Source organism: Anolis carolinensis, chromosome 2 (genome assembly GCF_035594765.1).
Source record: "Anolis carolinensis isolate JA03-04 chromosome 2, rAnoCar3.1.pri, whole genome shotgun sequence".
Lineage (NCBI taxonomy): Eukaryota > Metazoa > Chordata > Lepidosauria > Squamata > Dactyloidae > Anolis > Anolis carolinensis.
Genome location: NC_085842.1, coordinates 262,494,763 through 262,519,160, shown reverse-complemented (window position 1 = coordinate 262,519,160; position 24,398 = coordinate 262,494,763). Strand labels below are relative to the sequence as shown.

General features: G+C 36.8%; 1 protein-coding gene across 3 annotated transcripts in view; it reads left to right on the top strand.

Annotated features, from left to right (window-relative positions):
* Positions 1-24,398, top strand: part of snx24 (sorting nexin 24) — a 75,590-nt gene that overhangs the window by 39,731 nt on the left and 11,461 nt on the right. For 2 of the 3 annotated variants that reach the window (XM_003222978.4, XM_062972147.1), the window contains exons 2-3: positions 4,621-4,704; positions 7,896-8,000. In XM_003222978.4, the coding sequence (XP_003223026.3) occupies positions 4,621-4,704; positions 7,896-8,000 (189 nt within the window). The remainder of the gene's footprint in view (positions 1-4,620; positions 4,705-7,895; positions 8,001-24,398) is intronic. The other variant, XM_062972148.1, reaches the window with a different exon arrangement.

Here is a 24,398-nt window from a genome sequence, read left to right as displayed (position 1 = left end):
CTGTCCAGAATTGGGGCCATGATTTGTGGGAAGAGTTATTGTTATTCAAACATTTCTCTGTGCAAGGGAAACAAACAACCTGTAAGCGGCATCCTGCTGTGCCCACTGCAACTACAGGCTTTGGTGGCATGCCTCCCAAATTCTAAAGAATTCATAATGCAAAATAGAAATTTGCATTATGAATTCTATAGAGGAAAAGTGATACAGAGGTATTGGGGGAACAATCAATCCATCCATCCACCTTTATTTGGGGACTCGGGGCGGCTTACAACATAGATGGCAACTATTCAATGCCACACAAACACATAATGAAAATACAAATGCATAATACATTAAAATACAAATAAATAATATAAACAATTTATCATAACTAAACATAATAACAAATCAATAAAACACATTTCACAGCAGCAATTAAAAGCAAGATTAAAAGTCAAATCAATAGATTAAAAACCATATCCGTAATTAAAGCCTTATCCATAGACCATTAATTGTGTGGAAATCCAGATATTCAAACGTTTGATTCTCCATAAACTTGGGAACAAAAGTAAATTTGTAATTGTTTTCTGACAGAGGAGAGTGTGTGAGCCATTCTAATCTCCTTTGGGAGAGAGTTCTAGAGGCAGCAGCTGACTGCATCCCCACCAGCCGTGTTTGAGACAGGGGCGGGATCGAGAGGAGGGCCTCGCTTAATTAATGCAGTGTCCGGGCAGGTTCATATGAGGAGATGTGGGCGGTCAGGTAGTCTGGACCTAAGCCATTTAGGGCTTTAAAAGTAATGACCTGGACTTTAAATTTCACCCAGTAGCAAACTGGGAGCCAGTGCAACTGCAGTAACATGGGAGTTGTTTGCTTCCTGAACGGCACTCCAGTTTGTTGTAGTCCAGCCTATGATAGTGTCTGATGTGTCTGGTGACAATGAGGTTTCTGGACCTGTATCTGATTGCAATGGGGATGATGGTAGTGACAGGCTTGCCTTAGAGCCAGAGGTTTCTGCAGAACAGAGGCCAGAGGCTCAAGGCCACATTTTTTTCTGAGGAGGATTTCTCAGATGCAGATGCAGATGGAGAGGTCAATGAGCTTGCAGATAGATGCTGAGACTTCTGTAAACAGAGAGAGAGTTCCCAGGTCCTTCGAAGGTCAGTTTATCTTCGAGAAAAAGGGCAGATAAATTATCTGTCGAGAAAGTGAAAGAAAATGTGTTTTTCTCACTGCAGGAGACTTTTTAAGAGAAAGGGAAAAGCCTTTTGCTTTATTGGGGTTAATGTTGGTGATTCAAGCCAGTCATGCCAAGTTCATGCTCTAAGATTCTCAAATGGATTTTTAGCTTCCTGGTTCCTATCCTACCAAATTCCTGCTCTTTGATTCCAAGTGTGTTTTAGTTTCATGGTTTCTGTTTACCAAGTTCATGCCTTGACTATTAGGATTTTATGCTGCCTTGTGTTTTTGGATTTGGCAACCTTGTACCTTGTGTTTTATCCTTTTTGGATAGTACTTTTATATCCTTTTTATTGTTTGGCTTTTATATAGTCTTCAGTAAATTGCTTGCTGATAATACTCTGCCGGTGTGGTGTTTTAAGGTCAGAGGAGTTCCAGCTCTGGGATACAACACAGTTAGTAATCTGGCCACAGATCTCTGGACAAGCTGAAGCTTCCAAGCACTCTTCAAAAGCAGCCCCACGTAGAGTGCAATGCAGTAATCCTGTTGAGATATAACTAAGGCATGTACTATCATGGCCAGATGTGGCATCTCAAGGTACAGGCGCAAGGTGGTGCACAAGTATTAATTGTGCAAAGGCACTCCTAGCCACTGCCTATACCAGGATCAGTGCTGAGTCTAGGATCACCCCATGCTGCGTACCTGTGACTTCAGGGGGAGTGTAACCCCATCCAGCACAGGTTGTACCCCTATACCATGATCTGCCTTACGACTGACCAAAAGCATCTTTGACTTGTCAAGATTTTAATTTCAATCTTCTTCCAACGGCGGCTCCACACACACACAAACACACACACACACACACATACATACATATACACACACACACCAAATTATATATATATTTCAAATTTAGACTAGGGAACAATGTATTTCCTTATGTACTCCATTAAAAAATCTCTGAATTCATTTTGAAAGAACTTTCACGTGGTCTCTAGAAAGTTCAAAATAATTTTCTTTATCTATGCAAAGCTCACTTGACCCTGTTGTTTCATTTCATGTATACACATTGTTAGTTTTGAACAAAAAAAATGCTGAAACAAGTGGAACTGCTTGTGTGTGTGTGTGTGTGTGTGTTGTGGGAATCTGTTCTTATTCCTTCTGTATTATTGTGCTCTGGTACCAAATCATCTGTTGAAGAAATAAGCAACCACATCTACTCCATTTACTGAAATATGGTTATGTGCTTTACGTCTCTGCATGTAATATTGATGTATAACATCAGCTGAAAACTATTCTGGACTTTCATTTGTAATTGAATTCAAAACATAGATTGTGAGAATTCATGGAAACCAAGATAGCTCTCAGTCCACATCTGCCATTAGACAATCACTTTTCAGCTTGACTGTCAGCACAACGGTGAAAGAACAAACTATGATTTTTGGCATCATTGGCTGAAGTTGCAAGAGCCTGGACTCAACTCCTTTCTTCACTTATTTATTTTGAATGCTCCAACTCTCCCTTTCCATTTAATATGGTTTAAAGAAATTACCAAGAAGTAGCTACATTTAAAAAAATGAAAAAAAATGAGACAGTTCTATCTAAAAGGCATGAACAATTTAAAATGTTGTCACTTAGTTTGTAAGATTGAGCCATGGGGAGAGGCAGCTAAGAAATACAATTATTAATATTTATTATTATTATTATTATTATTATTATTATTAAATTGGACTAACATTTCAGATTAGGGTGCCAATGCCACCTAAGTTTTGATTCCTGCTGCCTAGCCTTTGAAAGCTGTCTTGTCAAGTGGGCAGATTCACATAAAAGTAAGTCATATTATTCTCAAAGTGTATAGCACTTAATAGGTGAAAGCCATCCCTTAACAAAATAGTACACAGAAATTGGAGATTTGCTCATGCTAACTGTAATCTAGTTGCTATATTTTATACAAGTTGAATTTTCAGAGTACTCTTCAGAAGCAGTTCCAGGTATAATAGAAACCAGATGTTAAGGTTATTGGGACAGAGGTAATATGTCCAAGTTTAGATGCTGTTTCTAATCAGAGGTGGCATACAAGTGCTATCTGGGCATCCAGAATAAGATCTGTATCCAACATACTTTACCGACTTAAACAGTAATCCCACTCTGCTATGTAATTCCATTCAGACGTTTTCTGACCAGCTTCCTTGGTTAGGAAATTTACTTACAAAATAGAACATATTTGTCATGATTGAGCTTCACTTTGACCCATTAGTCAAAGATTTGTTCAATACCTTACCGCCTCACCTGATTTCAGGGGAAAGAAAAAGTATTGCTAGGTCTCATGAACTTGCTTATGATTCTTCATCTGAAGTTCCTGGAGGACCACACTCAATGAATTCATGTTGATGTGAAACAATTCAGGAGCAAAAGAGACCTAGCAGAATTCTATAGTAAACAGGAAAACTTACACAACCTATTTCTTTGGAAGTGAACAAAAGTACTGCAAGTATTCATTCTTCAAGATTCTTTGAAGAAACTATTTCACTGCTTCTTATCATAATTGCAATTATTTGACTAGGAACATTAGCAGCACACATGCTAGTTTTGGCCCAAAATTAAGTCTTAGCTGTTTCTAATTTCTTTTGTCTCTTTCTAGATCAGACCTAGTTACTTCTTAATGTATTTTAACCCAAAAGCAGGAATGTTTGATTATAATGAGTAGAAGGTCTTTGTTAGTATAGTTTTCTAGTTACTGATGTTGGTACAGAATTACCGGATTGTGTTTTTATGAGTATTTTGAGGTATTTCTTGTCACCTGCCCTGAGATCTGACCCAGTGACCTGAAAATCAAGAAAATGTCATAGCAGTGGCTACTAATGAGTGGATCTAGAGAGCTTCTCTATCTGCCCTTTCAACCTTCTACAAGCAGCAGCAAAAGCTGTCATACACATCATGCAAAGAAAATGAACCTGCACCACATTTTTAATGGTGTAAACAGTAGAGCAGGTCCAGCTGAGACTAACGATGAATATGTAGGTTAGGTGGAAATTAACCTGCAACATAGTCTTTGCATTTATATCTCAATGTGTTCTACAAAATGCACTCCTTCTATCACTGAACTGTACACATGTAAGGTTATTAATATGTTGTAGTGCTTAGTTGCAAAAGACACTGAGATTATTAATTTGTCTTCTATTTGTAAAATAAACATCTATTACTATACTGTTTGTCATATTAAATTCTAGAAATTATAATAACATAAAAGTAGCCTTTTAAGCCCTACAAATCTTAAATCGTTGACATATTTGTAAAACCGCTTGGTTACTGGAGTACAGAGAATTCATTAATCAGCTTTATACCAAGGTGTCTATTCAATGTTCTGTATGGGAGGTATCTTCTGTAATTAGAGGAAATAAATATATTGAGGGAAAACATTTAAGTAGGTAAAAGTAATATGGTGAAATTATTTTTTACAGGTCTTTAAGATAGAGGTACTAACAAATGGAAGAAAACACTTTGTTGAAAAGAGGTATAGTGAATTCCATGCTCTCCACAAAAAGGTAAACACTGTGTATATATTGTTAATCTATGCTATTTCTACCTTGCTTTCACTTGTTCTGATATCATAACTCTCCTTGGTTCCTGAATCTTCTGTTTTGTTACATTAGAGAGACATTTCATGTTTGATATTCCCAAGAAGCAGGAAAAATATTTCATGCAGCTCCTCTTTGACTAACTATGTAGAATTTTTTTATAAGGGCATTACTGACCCAATTATAAAAATGGTAAATCCTTAGACCGACAGGGAGTGTATTTAGAATCAAAAGTGGATGGAAGCACTCTTTCTGTTATCTCCTTTCCCTGCAATCCCTTTCCTTCTTCTCTTCTTGACCAATCAACCGGCACATAGACAGAGAATGGACAGACCATTGGGAACCATCAGCCAATGCTGTCAATCATGAGATTTTTTTCTGGAGAAAAGTGGGAGGATCTTAATCAAAGTTATTCTCTGGACCTTTAAGAAGGTAGCATGGAGAGAAAAGTCCATGTTACCTTTCCAAAAAATGCACAGAGCACCTTCAAACCGTAACACCCAATATCTAGAGAACCTTTTGGGGCAGAACAGGAATACAACACTAGGCATTGCAAGCTGCATGGCATTCAGGGCTGCAGCATCTGCCCAACTAACAGAGGCAGAAGGCCATAGATTGGCTCTGGAAGATCCTCTGTCCTTCACAGGAACACAATTCTGGAAGGTGGTTTATTGCTGTAGGGTCTCTGCAATGCGGCAGCACAGTTTTATTTTTAAAATTCCCATACAGCTATTTATCAGTGGTAAGAAAAAAAGGATTGTACCCACAATCTATCCAAACTCAGAAATACTGAACCCAATGATAAAATATCAGGGGGTTTTTTGGAGGGGGGCAGGAAAGGTATATTTTTTTCATTATTAAACTACTCATATCAGATTTTAATAGATCCAGGTTTGAATGATTTTATTTTGTCTAAAGTTGGACCATAGCTTAAGGTATCTGCCAGCATGTTAAAGCTGCCTTTCTCAAACAATGGAGCTGCCTTTGTTGGATGTGACTAGAGACTTTTGTTGACACAGCTTTCGATAGGGTGATACCTCCTCAGGCTCAGAAATGAAATGTAAATTCCTCAGCCCCTGTGGGCTTGCATGTCAAAGTCAATGTTGAGTTTCTGTCCTTGTGATTTCTTTCCCCCACCACTTCACATTTATTTAGAGGTGATATAGAGCTTAAAGAATGCCCATGTCACCTTGTATCAAATGTTAGGAAAGCCACTCTGGGTGTTATCTGTTCTTTCTCTCTACCTTGAATACTGCAAGACTTTCTTTGATTTGGGTGCTTGTAAATTCATTGTGCAGGGAGCCTGTTTTACATGCAAAGTGGTTTACAAATGTTTATCTGGTTCAGCCTTATAACAATCTTGAATGGTAGGTGGTTGTTCTTGTTATTATTAGAAATGAGAGACCTGAGAGGATAAAAAGGACAATTTACTGAAAGGCACATACTGTGTTTGTAACGGCAGGCTTTCCAAGTCTATTTCCATGGTTCTGAGATCTTTCCATTCATCCACAATATTTTTCTCCTATTTTTCCATCATAAAATGCTAAGATTGGGCCACATCATGCTAAAAACATCTGTAAAAACACATAATATTTACAGGTCAATGTGAGTACTGTACGTTATAATTGTTATAAAAAAGAACCACCCCCATATCTGAACAGTGGCAAAAGGCAAGAGCTTGGTCCATCCCGAGAGAACCTAAAAGAAACACTGACCGCATCTACTCTCTCAATCATGGCGCCATTTCTAACCATTTTAAATACTTGGGCAGGAAAATGGTGACACCAGGCAGAGATGTCTGGCTCCCTGAAGCAGCAATGGTGTGTTTTTCTCTCCACGGATTGACTATGGACTTATCCACAGGCCATATCAAAAGCTGTCATTTTGCCTCCCAAATCTGCTCTCAACTTTTACATGGGGTCAACTTGTACATGATATATGCAGTAATTCAGACAAGACAGTTCAAGGAATAAGACTTTGCCTGTAGTGGATGAGATTACATTCCCCTGAAATCTCAGGCCATAGACACTTCTCTGACTCTAAATGCCCAGGTTTCAACACTGCCAAGAATGCATTTGGGCAGCCAAAAACTTGTGCTTCAACTGCATCAGATTTGGATACAGTTACACATGCCTTCATTACATCCCATTTGGACTACTGAAACACATTTTGCCATTGGGCCCAGTTATGAACCTTTGTTTCGCATTGGTGCACAGCTTATTGGTTGGTTTCTAAGTGCTTCATTCTGCAAAGAGACTACAGCTGATTGCATTTGAAGCATATAGTCCAATGTTTGAGGCCTATTTTGAAACATAATACACAGGAGTATAAGCTCAAATCTGTGTTAAACTAAACCCTTTGGATGTTATTAAAACTGTAGATTGGCCCGTCCACATATCAATATTTATCTGACATTGTGTTAACAATGCCACTGGATCAAAACCTGTTTCTGTGAAGACTGATTGTTGTTAGCTGTGCACCGATCTTGACATATAAAACAAATTGATGCACAGGCGTCTTCCAAGACAAACCAAAACCAACAAAAATCCCATGGCGATCAGTAAGTGGCAGTGGCGACAGGACTGTGAAATCTGTAATTGAATAGGGCCAAAAGATGAAAAAGAGTTTTGATAAAAAGTTGCAGTTTACTGTGTTGTCTTGTATTTATTCCTCATCGTTTCTCTTTTTCTCTCTCTCTTTTCATGTGCAGGCACGCAAACATATATATACAGTAGAGTCTCACTTATCCAACATAAACGGGCCAGCAGAATGTTGGATAAGTGAATATGTTGGATAATAAGGAGGCATTAAGGAAAATCCTATTAAACATCAAATTAGGTTATGATTTTACAAATGAAGCACCAAAACATCATGTTAGACAACAAATTTGGCAGAAAAAGTAGTTCAATACGCAGTAATGCTATGTAGTAATTACTGTATTTATGAATTTAGCACCAAAATATCATGATATATTGAAAACATTGACTACAAAAATGCGTTGGATAATCCAGAACGTTGGATAAGCGAGTGTTGGATAAGTGAAACTCTACTGTACATACACTCATCCTATTTTCACAACTTCTGTTTGATTTTTTTTATTTCTACAAAGTCTTATAACTTTATTAGGAAGATGTTTATTTTTCTGCTTTTATTTTTAGCTGAAGAAATTCATAAGAACCCCAGAAATTCCTTCAAAGCATGTGAGAAACTGGGTGCCCAAAGTCCTGGAACAACGTCGTCAAGGCTTGGAAGTTTATTTACAGGTAGGCTCCATTTAAGAATGCATAGGAATGACTTTGCTTTCCAAGAACTGTGTTAGTAACCTGTGATAGAACATCATCTCCTATGGAGTACCTTTGAAAAACTGTTATTGTGATCACATGTCCATACAATTTTGAAAAAAATATCCTATTTGTTTCACTTTCTTTTTGCCAATATAACTACCTTTTTAGTAAAGTATCACTTTTGACACTGTAGAATCTGGCTATCATGTCACTGTTTTAATCAAGCTTGAAGTCTCACAGTGTTCATGACAACAGTTTTTTTTGAGCACTGAAAACTGTCATGAATTTATTCTAGTCCTTGTTTGTCATAATTTTTACAAGTTAATTACTCTTAGAAGTTATTTTATTTGACTTTACTATGACCTTATCTATGCCCGGGCTGTGGCGCAGGCTGGTGAGCAGCCAGCCAGCTGCAGCCAGCTGTAATAAATTACTCTGACCAAGAGGTCATGAGTTCGAGGCCAGCTCAGAGCCTATGTTTGTCTTGTCTTTGTTCTATGTAAAAGGCATTGAATGTTTGCCTTATATGTGTAATGTGATCTGCCCTGAGTCCCCTTCAGGGTGAGAAGGGCAGAATATAAATACTGCAAATAAATAAATAAATAAATAAATAAATATCACTGGAACTGAGATAACAAGTAATTGCTCATATAGTATTGGTATACTGATATGTAATTACAGAATATTGCATCTGAATAGTCATGACTGCATCCAAATCTGTAATGAATAGATCAAACAATAAAAATCTAATATTAGTAAGGTTCCCATGTGTCCTATTTTATCCTGAGTGTCCCATGTTTGGATGCTTAGAGTCCAGTCCTGTAATGTGTGTGTGTGTGGTGGTGGGGGGGGGTTGATATAGAATGCCCCAAATTCCAATATCTCTTGAAGAATTAAAAGGTGACACTAGCCACACTCCCTTGAATATTTGGCACATAACAGATCATGAAGTGGGGGACAATTTGTGTGGCTTGTTGCTGGTTCAATGTTGCTCCTTTCCAATGCACAACATGTCTATCTCACAATTACTGGCAGGCATCATCAGTTTTTCATGAGTTTGGGGGGTTTCAGCAAGATCTAATATCTTGTGGGTGTGATGGGAGTCTCTCAGGAGGTCTGCCTCATGTCTCCCTTCCAGTCTTGAGATGTCTTTGGAAGTCTGCCCCATTTTGCTCTGCAGAAAATCTAGTAATCCTAAAAAACAGTGTTCCTGGTTTCAATATCTCTTAATAACACAGTCTCTTAATATTGTTAGTATCATCCAATGGGGGAAATGTAAGAAGGAGCCAAGTTTCATTTAAAATTACATAAACATTGATAATGAGTTCAAATAATTATTTTAAGTACCATGAGGTTCTATAAATCTAGCCCATGTTCTGAAATTGAGACGCGAGGAAGCTTGCAATTTGATGGTCAGTATCTTCTGTTTCCTCAAAATAGCATGACATTCTGATTCAAATGTGTAACTGAAACTAGCTGTCTGTCTTGAGATACAATTTCAGTGTGATCTCTTGTGCACAACAACCTGACAACTGAATTTAACCTTTTGACAATGGGTCTAACTTCATGTTACACATGAGTATCTGTAATGAAACCCCACTGTCTTTCTCGTTTCCTGTAAAGCACTCTCACAAGTGGGCAGTTTTAACAGCAGGAGAAGGGGGGGTGGTTCTGTTGGTTGGAAGATGTCAGATGGTATTCTGTTGTGATTTCATGTTAGAGCTTTTCAGACTGTGATATCCAGTTGGTCATATACATCTCTCTCTTTTTGTATCTTCTGCCAAGGCACTTCCAGAGAATGAACGAATTGTCTTTTATATGTGCTTGTCAAACTCTCCTTGTCTTCCAGATCCTTTCCTGGGATGTTCATTTTTAATATGTTTTCTTATAACTCCCCACACAGGACTTTCTTCTTATAATCAGAAGGGATCATTTTGCTATTAGGGAAGGATTCTTATCTAGTAGAGCATTTTGCGGTAGTGGTTTTAGGCAATGAAGGAATTTTCATTGTTTATGTCTCTTGCAGCTACACATTCCCCACTAAATCTGTTCCAGAGAGGTTGGTAAGGTTCACTTCAGAACAGTTTGGCAAGTGGCACTAAGAAGTGGAACCTCCTTCACTCTTCATGCTATTAAGTGAAACTCATGGTGTTGCTGCCAGTGGAAAGGGAAGTTGTATAGCAATCCTGTGAAAGAAAATGTGATGCCCACTGTTGGACTGCTGTTTGCAATCATTATAATATTCCTTGTTGGACTGCTGTTTGCTGCTGTTTGCAATAATAAAATAAGGGCATATAGGAATTTACTTAGAAAAGAGTGATTCTCAAAAGATTATTTGAATGTGTTCTTCTTAATATGGGGGCCGGAAGATAATTAGCATATCCTGCCTATACAGTAGAGTCTCACTTATCCGACATAAACAACCCGGAAGAATGTTGGGTAAGCGAAAATGTTAGATAATAAGGAGGGATTAAAGAAAAGCATATTAAACATCAAATTACGTTATGATCATAGAATCATAGAGTTGGAAGAGACCCCATGGGCCATCCAGTCCAACTCCCTGCCAAGAAGCAGGAAATTGCATTCAAAGCACCTCCGACATATGGCCATCCAGCCTCTGCTTAAAAGTCTCCAAAGAAGGAGCCTCCACCACAGTCCGGGGGAGAGAGTTCCACTGCCGAACAAATTAAATAAATTAAACTCCAAAACATCATGTTTTACAACAAATTGACAGAAAAAGCAGTTCAATGCACGGTAACGTTATGTAGTAATTACTGTATTTACAAATTTAGCACCAAAGCTTTGCAATGTATTGAAAATAATGACTACAAAAACATTGACTACTAAAAGGCAAACTGTATTGGATAGTACAGAACATTGGATAAGCGAAGGTTGGATAAGCGAGACTCTACCTGTATCTCAAATACATCAGTACAAAATACGACACAATGTTTAATGTTTCAATAACATTAAAACAATATAAAGCGTTACAGTGATACCTAGACTTAAGAGTTTAATCCACTCCAGACCGAGCTCTTAACTCAAATTGCTCTTCTCTCAAAGTGAATTTTCCCATTGAAATTCTATTAATCCGTTCTGGCCCCCCAAACCCTCCCCCCTCCAAATTTGTTAGTGTTTTGAAATAAGACAATACACTTTATAAATAACAAATAATGTAAAATGTTCATTTCACTTGGAACAATAAAAACGAAATATCAACCTTACAATGGTTGAAGCACAAAGTTGTGGCAAGGAAACACAAAGTGAAGAGGCAGAAGCACCATTTTCCTCTTACGGCACTTATTCCAGCCTCCCTCCCTCTTTTGCTCTCTCTCCCTCTCTCTCTCTTCATGAAGCCAAACATACCAGGAGTAAAAACCACACAAAATCAAATAACCCAATATTCCTCAAAGTGGACAAGAGCTAAACAGACAGCAATCTGCCAAAGCAGATAAGAATACAAGGCACAGAGGCTGCTCCATTAAAGCCCTAAAGCCCTGTACTCTTGTACTAGCACTCGCTCTGGTGCTAGCTCTTAACTCAAAATGCTGCTCTTATGCCAAAGCAAAGGCAGGCCAAGTGACACTCTTAACTCAAAACACACTTAAGTTGGGATGCTATTAAGAGAGGTTCCACTGTCCTTAAAAGAGATAAAAAACAGTTTGGAATAGTTCAATGCCCTCTTAAAAGTCCTTTCCTTAAAAACCTTTATTACTAAAAGGCTGAAATGAGAAGATCTGCTACTAAAGGACAATAAGGAACTAATTTGTTTGTATTGTGTTCCATCTAATGTACTTTAGGGAAAGGAGCAACTCAAATTCTAACATTTGTAAGTTAGTAGTAATTTATTGTTTTTCTTTTTCCCAGTGACTCATAACTTACCCTTCATGTTTTGTATACTTTATAATGTATGTTTTTTGATACGTAAATCCTATATCTGAACAAAAAGTATTCCAAACAAATTATATTATAATGAATAATTTTGAACATTCTCAGAAAATATTAAGTTACTGTCCTTGATTACTAGGAATATCTGTTAAAAATTAAAATCATGTAATGTTGTTGATATTTTCTGCTTGCTTTTCTGGTTGTGTTCCTGGTGGGATATGCTGTTTTAACAAGTCATGCTTAAAATATCTGAACAAGAGAATTCATTACCTTAATAGATAAACGTATGGATTGTGGAGCAAGGCTTGTTGCTTGGTGTAAGTGAATAGAAAGTCATCCTTGATAGCATAAATGCAAATTCATTTAACTTCAATTCTATCCTTTAAAAGGGGATTCTGCTGAAAACATCTATTAATCACAGAGAAAACCTACCAGAAATTATTCAGTGTCCTTTTCCTTCTGAAACCCCGATTAGTTTTGAATAATCACTGTTGTGCTGTTTTTATAAGGATCTCTGTAAAGGGCAGTATGATAAGTGTAAAGAGACAAAAATGTTCTTTATCCTCATTAAAGATTGCAAACAGTGTGTTAAATAATATTAATGGCCAAGGATTGTCAGTGTTTAACAGTACTTTCCTAGTACAAGTGATTTTATTGATCAATGCAGACTCAATGTAACGGGGTAGATTATTCTACTGATTTTATCGAAACCTTAACTAAGTTTGTTAGTGTAGCACATATCTTTAAATAGATCTAGATGATGATGTAGATTAAGAAAAGCAGAACACCATCCATCTTTTTTTGATCTGTTAATAACTTAAATCCATCATTGTTGCTACCAGCTGTTTTCGGATTCTGTAGAGAGCATACACATTTCTTTTGTGTGTTTGATACAGAATGCATCGATAAAGTTTGCACATGCATTTAGTTTTCTTTTAAAGTGTCTGGTAACATTTAAGTGTGTCTTTTCAAAGGTAGGGGAATAGCAAAACCCTTGAGCGCATAACAGCATAGCAATCATAGCAATAATTATTCTGCATGACTGAAGACATTTGGTAATCTTGAGCCTAATTTTTAAAATATTGGGAGTCAAGAATTTATCTAGGTAGAGATGAGATGATCCCTTGTTATATCTCTCCCTGTGTCCACTTTTCTATAAGTTTTCTCCATTTCCCCCGCCAGATAAAACAATAAAGGGAGAGAATGAGTACAAAGGACAATGGAACAAGAGATACACAGATTTAACCATTAATTCCAGGCATGTCCTTTTCAGGGCTGCATGTCCTAGGGTTTGAAGTTTGGTCAGGCATTAGAGCTCTTATAAGAATCCATTACTGAACCATAAATTTCAAAATTCCATATGATGCAGACATGACAGTTAAAATGTAATCACAGTGCTTTGGTCTGTAACTTTAAAGGCTCCCAGGAACATCAGAAGAGTTGATGTAGTGATCTCTATCAGTTTGTTGCCAAAAACTAGATTGATGTGAATCTAGATCAATGTCCGCTAATAATCACTTAGAGCTACAGCATTATCAGGTGCACATTTTCTGTACCAGTGAATAACAGCCATGTCATGGATAGATTTGAAGACCCCAGTCTTCAAAAAGAAAGAGTATTTTCTGATTCAAAATGAAAAGCACTCTGGAAAGATGCCCACTCACCCACCAAAAGTGAAGAATGTCCTGCCTTCTGAGGCAATCTATTCCACTGTCAAGCAGCTTTTATAGTTATAAGGTTCTTCTTGATGTTTGGGTGGAATCTCTTTTCTTGCCATTTGAATCCATTAATTCATGTTCTAATCTTTGCAGCAGCAGAAAAAGAAAAAATCTACATGAAGGTTACTTAAAGATGTCTATCACAGTACCTGTCAGTATTTTTTTCTCCAAGCTAAATATACACATTTTTCTAAGGTGTTCCTCATTGGGTTTGGTTTACAGATTTTTGATAATCTTGGTTGCCAGTCTCTAGAAACAAATCAGCTTGTTGATATTCTTCTTGAACTGTGGTGTCCAGAACAGGACAAATTATTCCCAGTGTGGTATTCAAAGCAAGTACTTCTTCCCTTGATCTGGACACTTTTTTGGTGCAGACCAATTGCTCATTGGCTTTTTTAGTCTCCACAACAGACTGTTGACTCATGTTTAGCTCATGGTCTACTAAGACCCCAGATCTTATTAAAATGTACTGCTTTCAAGCTCAGTTTCATTCATCCTATATTTGTGCATTTCTTTTTTCCTACCTAGATGTAGTTTGTGTCAACTTCTAGAGATGGACTGCAGAGCAGTAGGATCAGTTAACTTGCATGTAATGGCAACAACTTGCAGCCTTTGGAAGCAATTTTTCTTTGGATGGCTGACCCCAGAAATTACCTTTCTGTGAGCAAGGCTCCAGTTCTTATCACCCCATTTTACTTGTGCCCAGCAGATGCTAACACTCATTTACTCTGAGTAGAGAGAAGACAATCTAGCAAGCAGGCACGTTCCCACATTGTCCAGAGTTAGGTGGTATTGAGAGAGACTACCTCTACAGCTATCAGCTATGACTGCTAAAGATCTCTCTTCCTGCAATTCATAGTTTAGTTGAGCAACAGTGGATGAAAGGATGGGCCAGATGCACATCTTTATCTATACATATTAAGGGAAAACACAAAAAAGTCCAACTATCAAATGTCTAGTAGAGAGGCTTTTTCAGCAACTTGCCTCAATCATTTATTTCCAGCTGAATTTGAGCATTGAATTTTATTTTAAAAGTTATAAGCGCTGAACTTAATTTTTTTCTTCCTCTCTCCACATCAATTGTTCTCTCTGTCCTTTCAGAATGTAAGCCTGAGGGCATGGACAGTCATATACTGTCTTTCTTGTAAGTCAGTTTGAGAACTTTTCTGGCTAAAGGTTGGGCTATAAATAAAATAATGAGCCCTATGATGTTATCGGTAGAATGCCAGCCTACACCTAAACCTGTAGGTTTATAAATGGTAGAAATTAAGTTTACTATATTCCATAGGTTTATTTCCATTAGAATAATATAACTTCAAGCTTTCAAAAGTATGTAAGAAAATGTTTATTTTCACCCTTGAAAGACTTGCTAAATGGGGGATCTGTCTTGAATTCAGGGCAGTATTCGTTGCTGAACATATGCTTACAACACAGAGATTGTGCCTTGGCCCAGTTGTTGACAGAGGTCTCTGTGAAGACCCGTGAGCATGAGCAACAATGGAACTGAGTGTGTTTCTCTTTCTCTCTCCCTCTCTCTCTTTCCCTACCTCCCTCTCCCTCCCTCCCCCCCCCCCCCCCCCCTCTCTCTTACACATGACCCATCTTCCTTTCTTTAGACACTGTTCTTGATCTACAGGTGAAATTTTAAAAGTTTGCACATACTCAAACAAGCATGAAGTAGACCCCGTGCTTTAATTTCATTAAACACTTTGTAAGTGGTGAAGATTAATGTATATATCTCCTGCTAATTCTTTCCAATTACTTAGTTCATATAAATTCCCAAGCCTGGTTAATTATGCTGAAGTCAAGAGGTAATTTTTAACAGTGTTTCCACAGCAGGGGAATTTTCCCAGCGTAACCTTGCCCTCTCGTAGAAACTCTCAGCAGATTAGGCTCTGTGACTCGAGTCCATTCATTTTCAGCTCAAGCCTAATTGGTGCCGACTGGCTGCCACAGGTACCTGGCTATTGTACACATAAAGAATGTGGGTCCTTCTGAGAACAAATAAGGAAAGATTAATTGTTCGTTTTGTTTTGTCCCAAGAGAAATTCGGGCCCTTAATCAAGAAAAATAATTTCTCCTGTTGATTTGGCTTATTTGGAAGGACGCATAATTGTGGAAAAGAGAGCATGGTGAACATGTATTTGCAAAGAAATGTAGCCATTTGCTTTGCATAGGAGGCAAAGATACAATGAAATAAATGTACGACAATGCTGAAATTGATGGGAATGGCTCTCATTTCTCATAGTAAGTAATTTGGCTGTTGGGCTTTTATTTGAACCAATATTGGTAGGTAGTATTGTCATTTGTTTTGTCTGTTTCTCTGGAAATCTAATCAAGGAGACAATAGTGAAGGGGGAGGGAACACTTCTCCAAATTGTCCTTAATTGCTAGAACACAAAGTGAGCTAAACACTCTGGTGTTTCCAATTAAAGAATCTGTTTCAAGCAAGCACCATTAAATCTATCTTTCTCTGTCTGATAAATAAGCTATCAAAGACTGGAACAGATTAATTGAGAGCAATTAATTCAAGTCTTAGTATAAAAGTCAGACAAAGCCAATGCCGTCAATGACTACAAATTTGACAGAAAATAAATTATTTCTTGGATTAGAAACATTTTAGCCCTTGCCATCTCATTACCCTCGTCAGCAAAATGCTCAGGAGAACTAGGTTCAAGTTTCCTCAATACTCGTCTACAATCTGTGTGACTTTGGGGAAACCTCTTTGTAGTGGCCTTTGGTGAAACACTCCAAGAGAAGAAGCTTGAAAATTACAACCATTGTCCCTTTCTTTTGATAATATAAGGAGAAAGTCTTGGTATTGTTCAAAACATTTAGAAAGAACACTAAGACCACTTCCAGATAGCAACTTATCACAGGAGAAAATGGGTTAAAATAACCCTTTTTCTCCCTTGTTGCTGTCTGCATGGGTGTCCAAAAGAGTGGCCTTTCCCATCTGTTGTTTCCATTGTAGCGCAGTAACAACCCAAATCCCCCGCTAAAACCTTTTGGCATGCGTTCTGGAATGTACCAATGTTGCACCAGGAAGCGGGAAGGGGCAGAAGCGATTTGGCCCCCTGGCTCCTAGCGCTACATTGGTACATTCCAGGAAGCATGCAGAGACCTAATGATGGCCCAGAAGTTTTTTTTAAATGTTAAAGGTTTTAGGGGGGTATTTGGGGAGGGGGTGGATTCACTCTTTGCTTCTCTGGCCCAAAGAAATGAATTGGGCTGTGTGGACTAACCCCTCGGTAGTCCCAGGACTACTTGAGGGGTCAGTCTCCACAGGACTAATACTCCATAAGACCTGGGTCTTTCAGGAAGGCTCAGGTCTAATAGAGTATCATATTAATTCAGAACAAAGCAGGGTTTTCCTGCTTTGTCTCGAATTAATTTGGTTTTACCAGAGATGGCATTTGGCCGCCTCCAGTAAAACTAGATTTGTGCTACATTAGAACAGTAAAGACAAATATCACTTAAGTAAAATAAACATTAAATATTAAATAACCAAAAAAATAAATAAGGTGTATAAGCTAATCTGGGAATTTGCTATTGCAACACATCCAATGAAGTGGTTTAAAACCAGTATAAAAAAAGATTAGGACTAAGTATGTTCCAGTCTACTTACAATACATGAAGCTCATTCCAGAAGTGTGTTTAAGAACTGGTCCAAGAGTTCAATTGGTGACAGTAGTCAGTTTCTTTTTCCTATGTATTTTTATTTATTTGGTTTATTTGATTTGTTCCCTGCATTTCTTCCAAATGATGCTCAAGGAGGCTTACAATATAAATTATAACAAAACAAGTATATCAATATGAAGTGCAAGAATTTAAAAGAAAACCCACCATCAATCCTATTGAAACAGTCTTTTAAAAGACATTCATGTGATTTGCCATTGTGCCAATTTGTCACAGTGAGGGATGAAAGTAACACTCTTCCTTCTTTTTCCTTCAACCTCACTGCCTGCATTATGTTCTATGCAAGAGCAGCCAGGGAAGGTGTGTTCAACGACAGAGAATGTGAATGTCCCACCATGTAGAAGGCATAAGGAAAGATGGCAGGGCAATTCTCGTATTTGCTGCCTGCTGTTAAGCCACAATAAACTGTAATAATTAAATAAGCACTACATAATGTCTTATAATTGTATCTCCAGGGTATTGTGAGGAGAGCTTGATCTGACTGAATTAAGTTGAGACAAAGTAATATTTAATATACAGAGAAATGAGTTTAAATTTAATTCTTAAATAGAATTGTACTTAGAAATAAGTAAATATCCAGTCTGGTGAAACAGTATTCTTTTCAAGAGCAATAAGTCACAGATTTATAATGAAGAATGGAAAGTTGCCTGAATTCACTTTCTGCAGATCTTTGTGGAGCTATACCCTTTTTGTCATTGGCACAGAAAGAGCCAGTGTTAAATGGCAATACCTTAGGCTGTCCTTTTAAATTAGCAGTTTCATTTTCTGTGCGGTTGTTAAGAAATCCTTCACACTTGAGTTTGGGAGGGACAAGAGAGAGAAAAGGAGCTGCAGCGAAGTACTTTTGATTGAGCAAGGATTACACTCCTCAGTTCATTCTATAAAAACGTGTCAGTTTGCCGCCCAAATAAATGCCTAGAACGCATAAAACATGGAGCCAAGTGACCCCTAGAAGAAAAATCAATTGCAGTTCATATTTCATATGCCTATAATTGCTGGTGAAAGCAGAGCAGCAGTTCTTTATAGAGAAGGCTTTTCTTTTGTTAGATGTTTCCTGGGGAGGAGGAGGGAGGTTGTTTTTGTTCTTTTTTGGTCATTTAAGTGGTTATTCCTTTCCTTTGAAATGAAGTACTCCAATCTGTAACAACAGAAGTCAAGTTTTCTTATAGTTGTTCCCTCTTCACAGTGTTTGAACTGGTGCACTGAACTATAGAAGCCAATACTTCACATACAGCTATTCTGCTCCAGATTCCTGCAGCTTTTGCAAACAAACAAAAACCATTGTAGTCAAGGTTCTGTCATCTGTGAAGTTATCAATTTGCTAACGTTTTAACCCCCCAAACAGAATATTTTTTGTGCATGTTTCTTTTCTTTTGGGCAGGAAAAAGAGCCACTCCTTTAAAAGTGGAGTTGTGAAAGTGTCCTCTTTCTTCCCCCGCTTTTTTATTTTTCTTTATTTCAGTCTCATTTTCTTTTTACAAAGCTGCTGTAGGATTCCTATCCCACTGCGGACTGAGATGTCATATGGATAGAGAAAATGCCGCTCACTTTATGGATTACTGTTAGGTCAACAAAACTTTGGCAGCATTGATTAACTTGACAGTGAGTACAGCAGTACATTTATCACTTATGGCTGTGCTGTAGAAAATCTAATAAGAGGCAAACAATTCCCTTTAGAGTAGTAACAGGTTCACTGTGGCTAACGGTGCATGCACTGGAAATTTCTGCCTCTAAATTATACTCTAGCTGCTAGTTGGGTCATTGACTCAAAACAACTGCACTTCCCATGACCATGTTCTATATTATTTATTAGATCAAATTCGTATGGTTTATGGAGCTCAAGCTGCAGTTTGCACCAGAAACAGAGACTGTCTGCAGTTAAAGGTTATTGGCACACAGCTTGTTCCTTCTGTAGGTAAATTAACATTGGCTGTAATTTGATCAGTTTAGATTTCACAAAAAAGGTGTTCACAGTGGTGGTTGATGATGTACAAAATCCATATATGGGTTTGACTGGATGAGATTTATACAGCTGAAAGCCTCACTGCTAGCATGTTGGGAAATTAACAGTCTGTCAAATCTGAAAGAAAAATCCCACATCCATATATTTGACTCTGTATGCCTAGATTCTAAAACAATGTAACCTCCTAGTTATATACATTTCTGTAACCATGTGATGTAGTTTCAAAAGGAACTTCCCAACTCTCCTTCATTTCAATACCTTTTATATTAAAGCATCATCAGCCTTTTCTGTTATTAATAGGAATTCTTAACCTTATTTCTTTCCCCTTGGAAAGCTTTGTATAAGTAGGCTAGGACAAAATATTTATACAATATGAGTAAAAACACAAGTGCTGAGAAGTGTTTCCACTATAAAAAGCCCCTTTCTGACAAACCCATGTTAAATCTTTTAACTAGCTATATTTAAATTCCTAGTAAAAATGTAAGTAGATGTTAGACTTATTGTCCTACAAACTGAATACATTTTCCTGTATTTCCTTGTAAATATTTAAATATTTGTTACACGTCCAACAAAAGTAGGACTGGAAATCTAGAATCATATCTAATAATTATCTTTACATAATATTTATTTTAGAATGGTTTGTGGAACATTTTTGTTTTCTAAGCGGCCTTTCTTATTGCTGGATCTTCTCCTAAACTCACATCATTGTGATTATTACATGGCATTGCACACTACTTTTCAAGCAAACATACTTGGATTTGAGATGTGATGCTTAAATGAATTTAGAGTGAGGTCCTGCTGTCAGCTGGATATGGTAAAAAGAGAAGTTTTGGAAATGGGAAGCTTGATAAAAAAATAATTGAAGACAAAGTTTTAAAATAATAACATTCTGACTTTTAACATTACTTTAGGTGAGCAGTGTTGTTTTCATTACTGGGCAAGATTTATTGTAATTGAGAATCAGTTGTCAGAAGGCTTAATGTGAAAAGAGAGCTTGTGTTCTGTTTAAAGGAATACATTGAAAATCAAAACCCCATCACAGTTTGCTTTTATGAGAAAAACTGAATCTACCTGAACGAATAATGCCCTGGAAGCCAACCGAGATCAGACATACACAGAGAAGCATAATTCTTGTTTATATGTTTAGCATAAATAAAAGCTGTGATTCTCAAAGCAATTTGGTTTTAGAAACAAGCATTCTTAAATTCATGGATTTGTATAAAGGAAGGGCTCCACCACTGGCTTCTTAAGAGTGGAGACCTGAATATTGATTAGCCATCACCCTGGCATCAGAACTACTCTTAGGATTCAATTTTTTTGTTGTTTTGCATATTTTATTGATCAGAAGTGGTAAATGAGCATCAAGCGTGCAAGAAGACGATGAATTGTTTACTTGCATAAAATAACCTTTCAATAAGGGAAGATGCATTGCTCACACTTTTGGTGCTGTTCTGCTGCCCGAAGCAGATGGCATTCAGCTGCTATTGATTTGCTCCTATAGTTACAGAGCAGCATGTAACTAGCCATGCTCATTTCAGGTGGGTTTTGGGTGAGGAGGTGGTGGTGGTTTTCCTTTCTAAAATAAGGCAACGACAGGACAAAGGAAATAAATTAACTTAGAAACAAATAAAATGTATCAACAACATAGAAAAGAGCGTCAGATATCTTTGGCCACAAAAATGGTGCTCACTGAGAGCAATCCCTTGAAACTATTCCCACATTTGCTTAGTAGTATGCCTACATGCATGATATGCTTCAGTGCAAATCTCCCAAGTTGGTTAGTTCCTTATAGCTTCCAAAATTTATACTGGTATTGTGGCAGATGACAAACCTAGGATCCATATTAGTTTGTTTGTGGATTTTTATTTAATGAACATGTCCTCTTCAGATATGCCTATCTTAATTATCTAGCATCCTAATTTTACGTGACCTTTAGCTCATGTATAAGTTGAGGGCAAATTTTGGAGCTAAGATTATGAATATTTTTATAATTAATTTTTATTCAGAAATAAAGAAAAAATAAAGAAAACAAAAACAATAAAACCAATAGTTGAAATTTGTCCTGATCTTTGCTGTAGAAAAATAATAATTAGGTTTCAGCCTTTTAAAGATTTAGTCAGCGACTTCCCCTGATTAGCATCATCAGTTTAACCATCTCAGCTAGTTCACAAATTTTCATCAGCCATTCTTCTTGTGTTGACATTACTTGAAATTACAGTTTTTGATATGATCCATGGATAAACTGAGTGTCATTCCATGCAGAGGGGAAAACATCAGGTGACTCAGCCATCCCTGGCCACTTCTTCCATTTCCCTGACCAGGTATTCAAAGGGGCCAAAAGTGGTGCCATGGTGCAGAGAGTGAAGAGCGTGGTGCTTCCTTTATGTTGTCCAGGGAAGGACTGAACTTTTGTTTTTTTACTAGACTCAGAGAAAGTGGTTACTTTTTATTATAAGAATTAAAATACAGTGCAGATACAGATAAAATACAGATATGTTAATCCAGGTTTTGGAAATTGATTTTTTTTTACTAAAATTTCTATACTTATACATTAGTATAAAGAGTAAGTGATTTTTAAAAGTTCAACTTTATGAACTATTAGATGATTGAGCCTTGAAACTAGGATGCAACGTCTATGGTTTGGTCCCCTTGTTAATATTAGGACTAATTAATGAGTATACTATCTTTCTTCTTATATAGGATCTAAGATAATTTACATCTGATTAAACAGAATGCAGCAAAGCAATTATTTGTTAAAACTTTTTTAAAATTACACTACAATACTGTTTAAAACAAAGTTAAAATAATATAAAAACAATAAAAGCATAGTAAATAATAATAATAATAATAATAATAATAATAATAATAATAATAATAATAATACATCACACAGTCCTAGACACTTGGGAAGTGTTCGACTTGTGATTTTGTGATATGAAATCCAACATATCTATCTTGTTTGCTGTGTCATAATAATAAAATAATAATAATAATAATAATAATAATAATAATAATAATAATAATAATAATCACAGTCCTAAACACTTGGGAAGTGTTCAACTTGTGATTTTGGGATATGAAATCCAGCACATAGATCTTGTTTGCATACTATGTCTTTGTGTCAATAATAATAATAATCATCATCATCATCTTTATTTATATCCCACCCTCTCAGGACAGTTTCTAAAGTATAACAAAAGTGGCAAACATTCAATGCCAGGAGCAAATAAACAAGTGTCATAGTGAAATATGAAATAAAATAAACTAAATATAACTTATAAGCAACAGAACTTAAACCAAAGATAAGCTAAATACCAGTTAAAACAATACATTAATACATAAAAGCCTAATAAATTATAAGCACAACCTTATTAAAAGCCCATTCTACCAAATAAGTCTGCCTGAATAAAGGAATTTGTCTGCTGGCAGAAAGAGAAAACAAAGAAGGGAATTCACAACCTGGGGCCCATCCCCTGACAATCTTAAAATTTGGTTATGTTCTTAGGAGATAACAGTGTAAAGTAGCACTACTTAGATGGACTTAATAGTTTCAAACACAATGTCAGGTGCGGACTATGGTAAGTGTGGATTTAATGCCGCTACCCTGCTTGGCAAACCACCCAAAAGTAAAGGAACCCAAATCCTGCTGATTCAGTGAGTCTTTTCTAGTAGAGATGAATTTGTGTCTCTCTCCCTCAAGTGACATATTGTGTTTGCATTTCATATAATATCTTCATTTACTTAATATGCATGGCTTCTTACCTGTTTGGTAAGATTATTCCCCTTTATTATATCAGTTCTGCTCAGCATTTGGGTGCTTTTCTTTGTGCTACAGAACTAGCTTTATTCTCTAGTATTGTAAGCGAAGGTGTGTTAGCATCTCATTTGGCCATTGGCCTGTCATTTTTTCTTGAGAGTCGGACTCATGCTAAGACGAATAAGAACAGGAATGTGATTGGTGTTTTGATTGGTCAATTGCATGCAGAGATCTTAACACAATATAAGGAGAAAACTTTCTCTCTGTATGAACTTCTAAATGGTACCCTTCCTGCACAAACCACTAAAATAGTTCAAAAGAACAAAGTATGCAGTTGCTAAGACCAATGATATGTATAGTATCTATATTCTGAGAATATGTGGCTCTCTGTGTGTTTGTATACATGGATATATAGCTGCATGGGTGTATACATTAATACACTCCTGAGTTTGGTTGATTTCTGGTTCAAATGTTTCACTGGAAATATTTTTTATGCTCCTTTCATTTTTGGTTTTAAGTGTGATTATAAGTAGAAACTTTCTTTTCTCATCACAATTTCACTAATATGTGTACAGTGACTATTTTCTTCAATTGTACAAAATGCTAGCTATAAAGTGTAATTACTACTGACTGTATCTATTGTTATTTTTAAAACAAAACAGAATAAAATATTTTGTATTGCAGTGCTAGAGAGGAAAATATGAATTAGCAAGATGTGCTTGCTGTCCCTTTAGAAATGTACCTTAAAAGTGTTCGGTCTCAGATAGAAAAATACATTCCAAACGGCTATATATATATATATATATATATATATAATGTTCTTTTGCTAACTTTTAAAATCCTTGTTAGACCCCTTTAAACGACTGCTGAAGACAAGGGAAACAGAGGAATATATACTACAAAGTGTTCTATAAAGACTGTGGGTTTAAGTCCCAGTGGAGGCTGACGCTCCAGCCTACTTACTGTAGCTAGGATTTATTGATTTTTTTTCTCCCCCATTTTTAGCAGCACCACTGAATTAGATATTGTGAAGCATCTTTCCTTGTGAAGAGAGGAAAAAACTGTCATGAACTTTTTCACCCTAACAGTAGGACATTTCAAACTAAAAGATTGCAAAAAAGGGGATTTAAACCTTCAAAAAGCACCAACATTTTAGTATAAAACACAAAGAGTGTTCTGGTCTGACTACAGTTGTGGATCTTGGGGAACTAGATTGGTTGATTAGGGAGGAGGGGATGCATTTTTAGAGCTGTTTTGTGTGTTAAAAAGAAAATCAATCAGTGAAAACAATGCAATCCTCTGGTGCTCTCTCAGAAGGTTAGGGAAATGGTCTTGTCCAAGTTTTCAGCAGG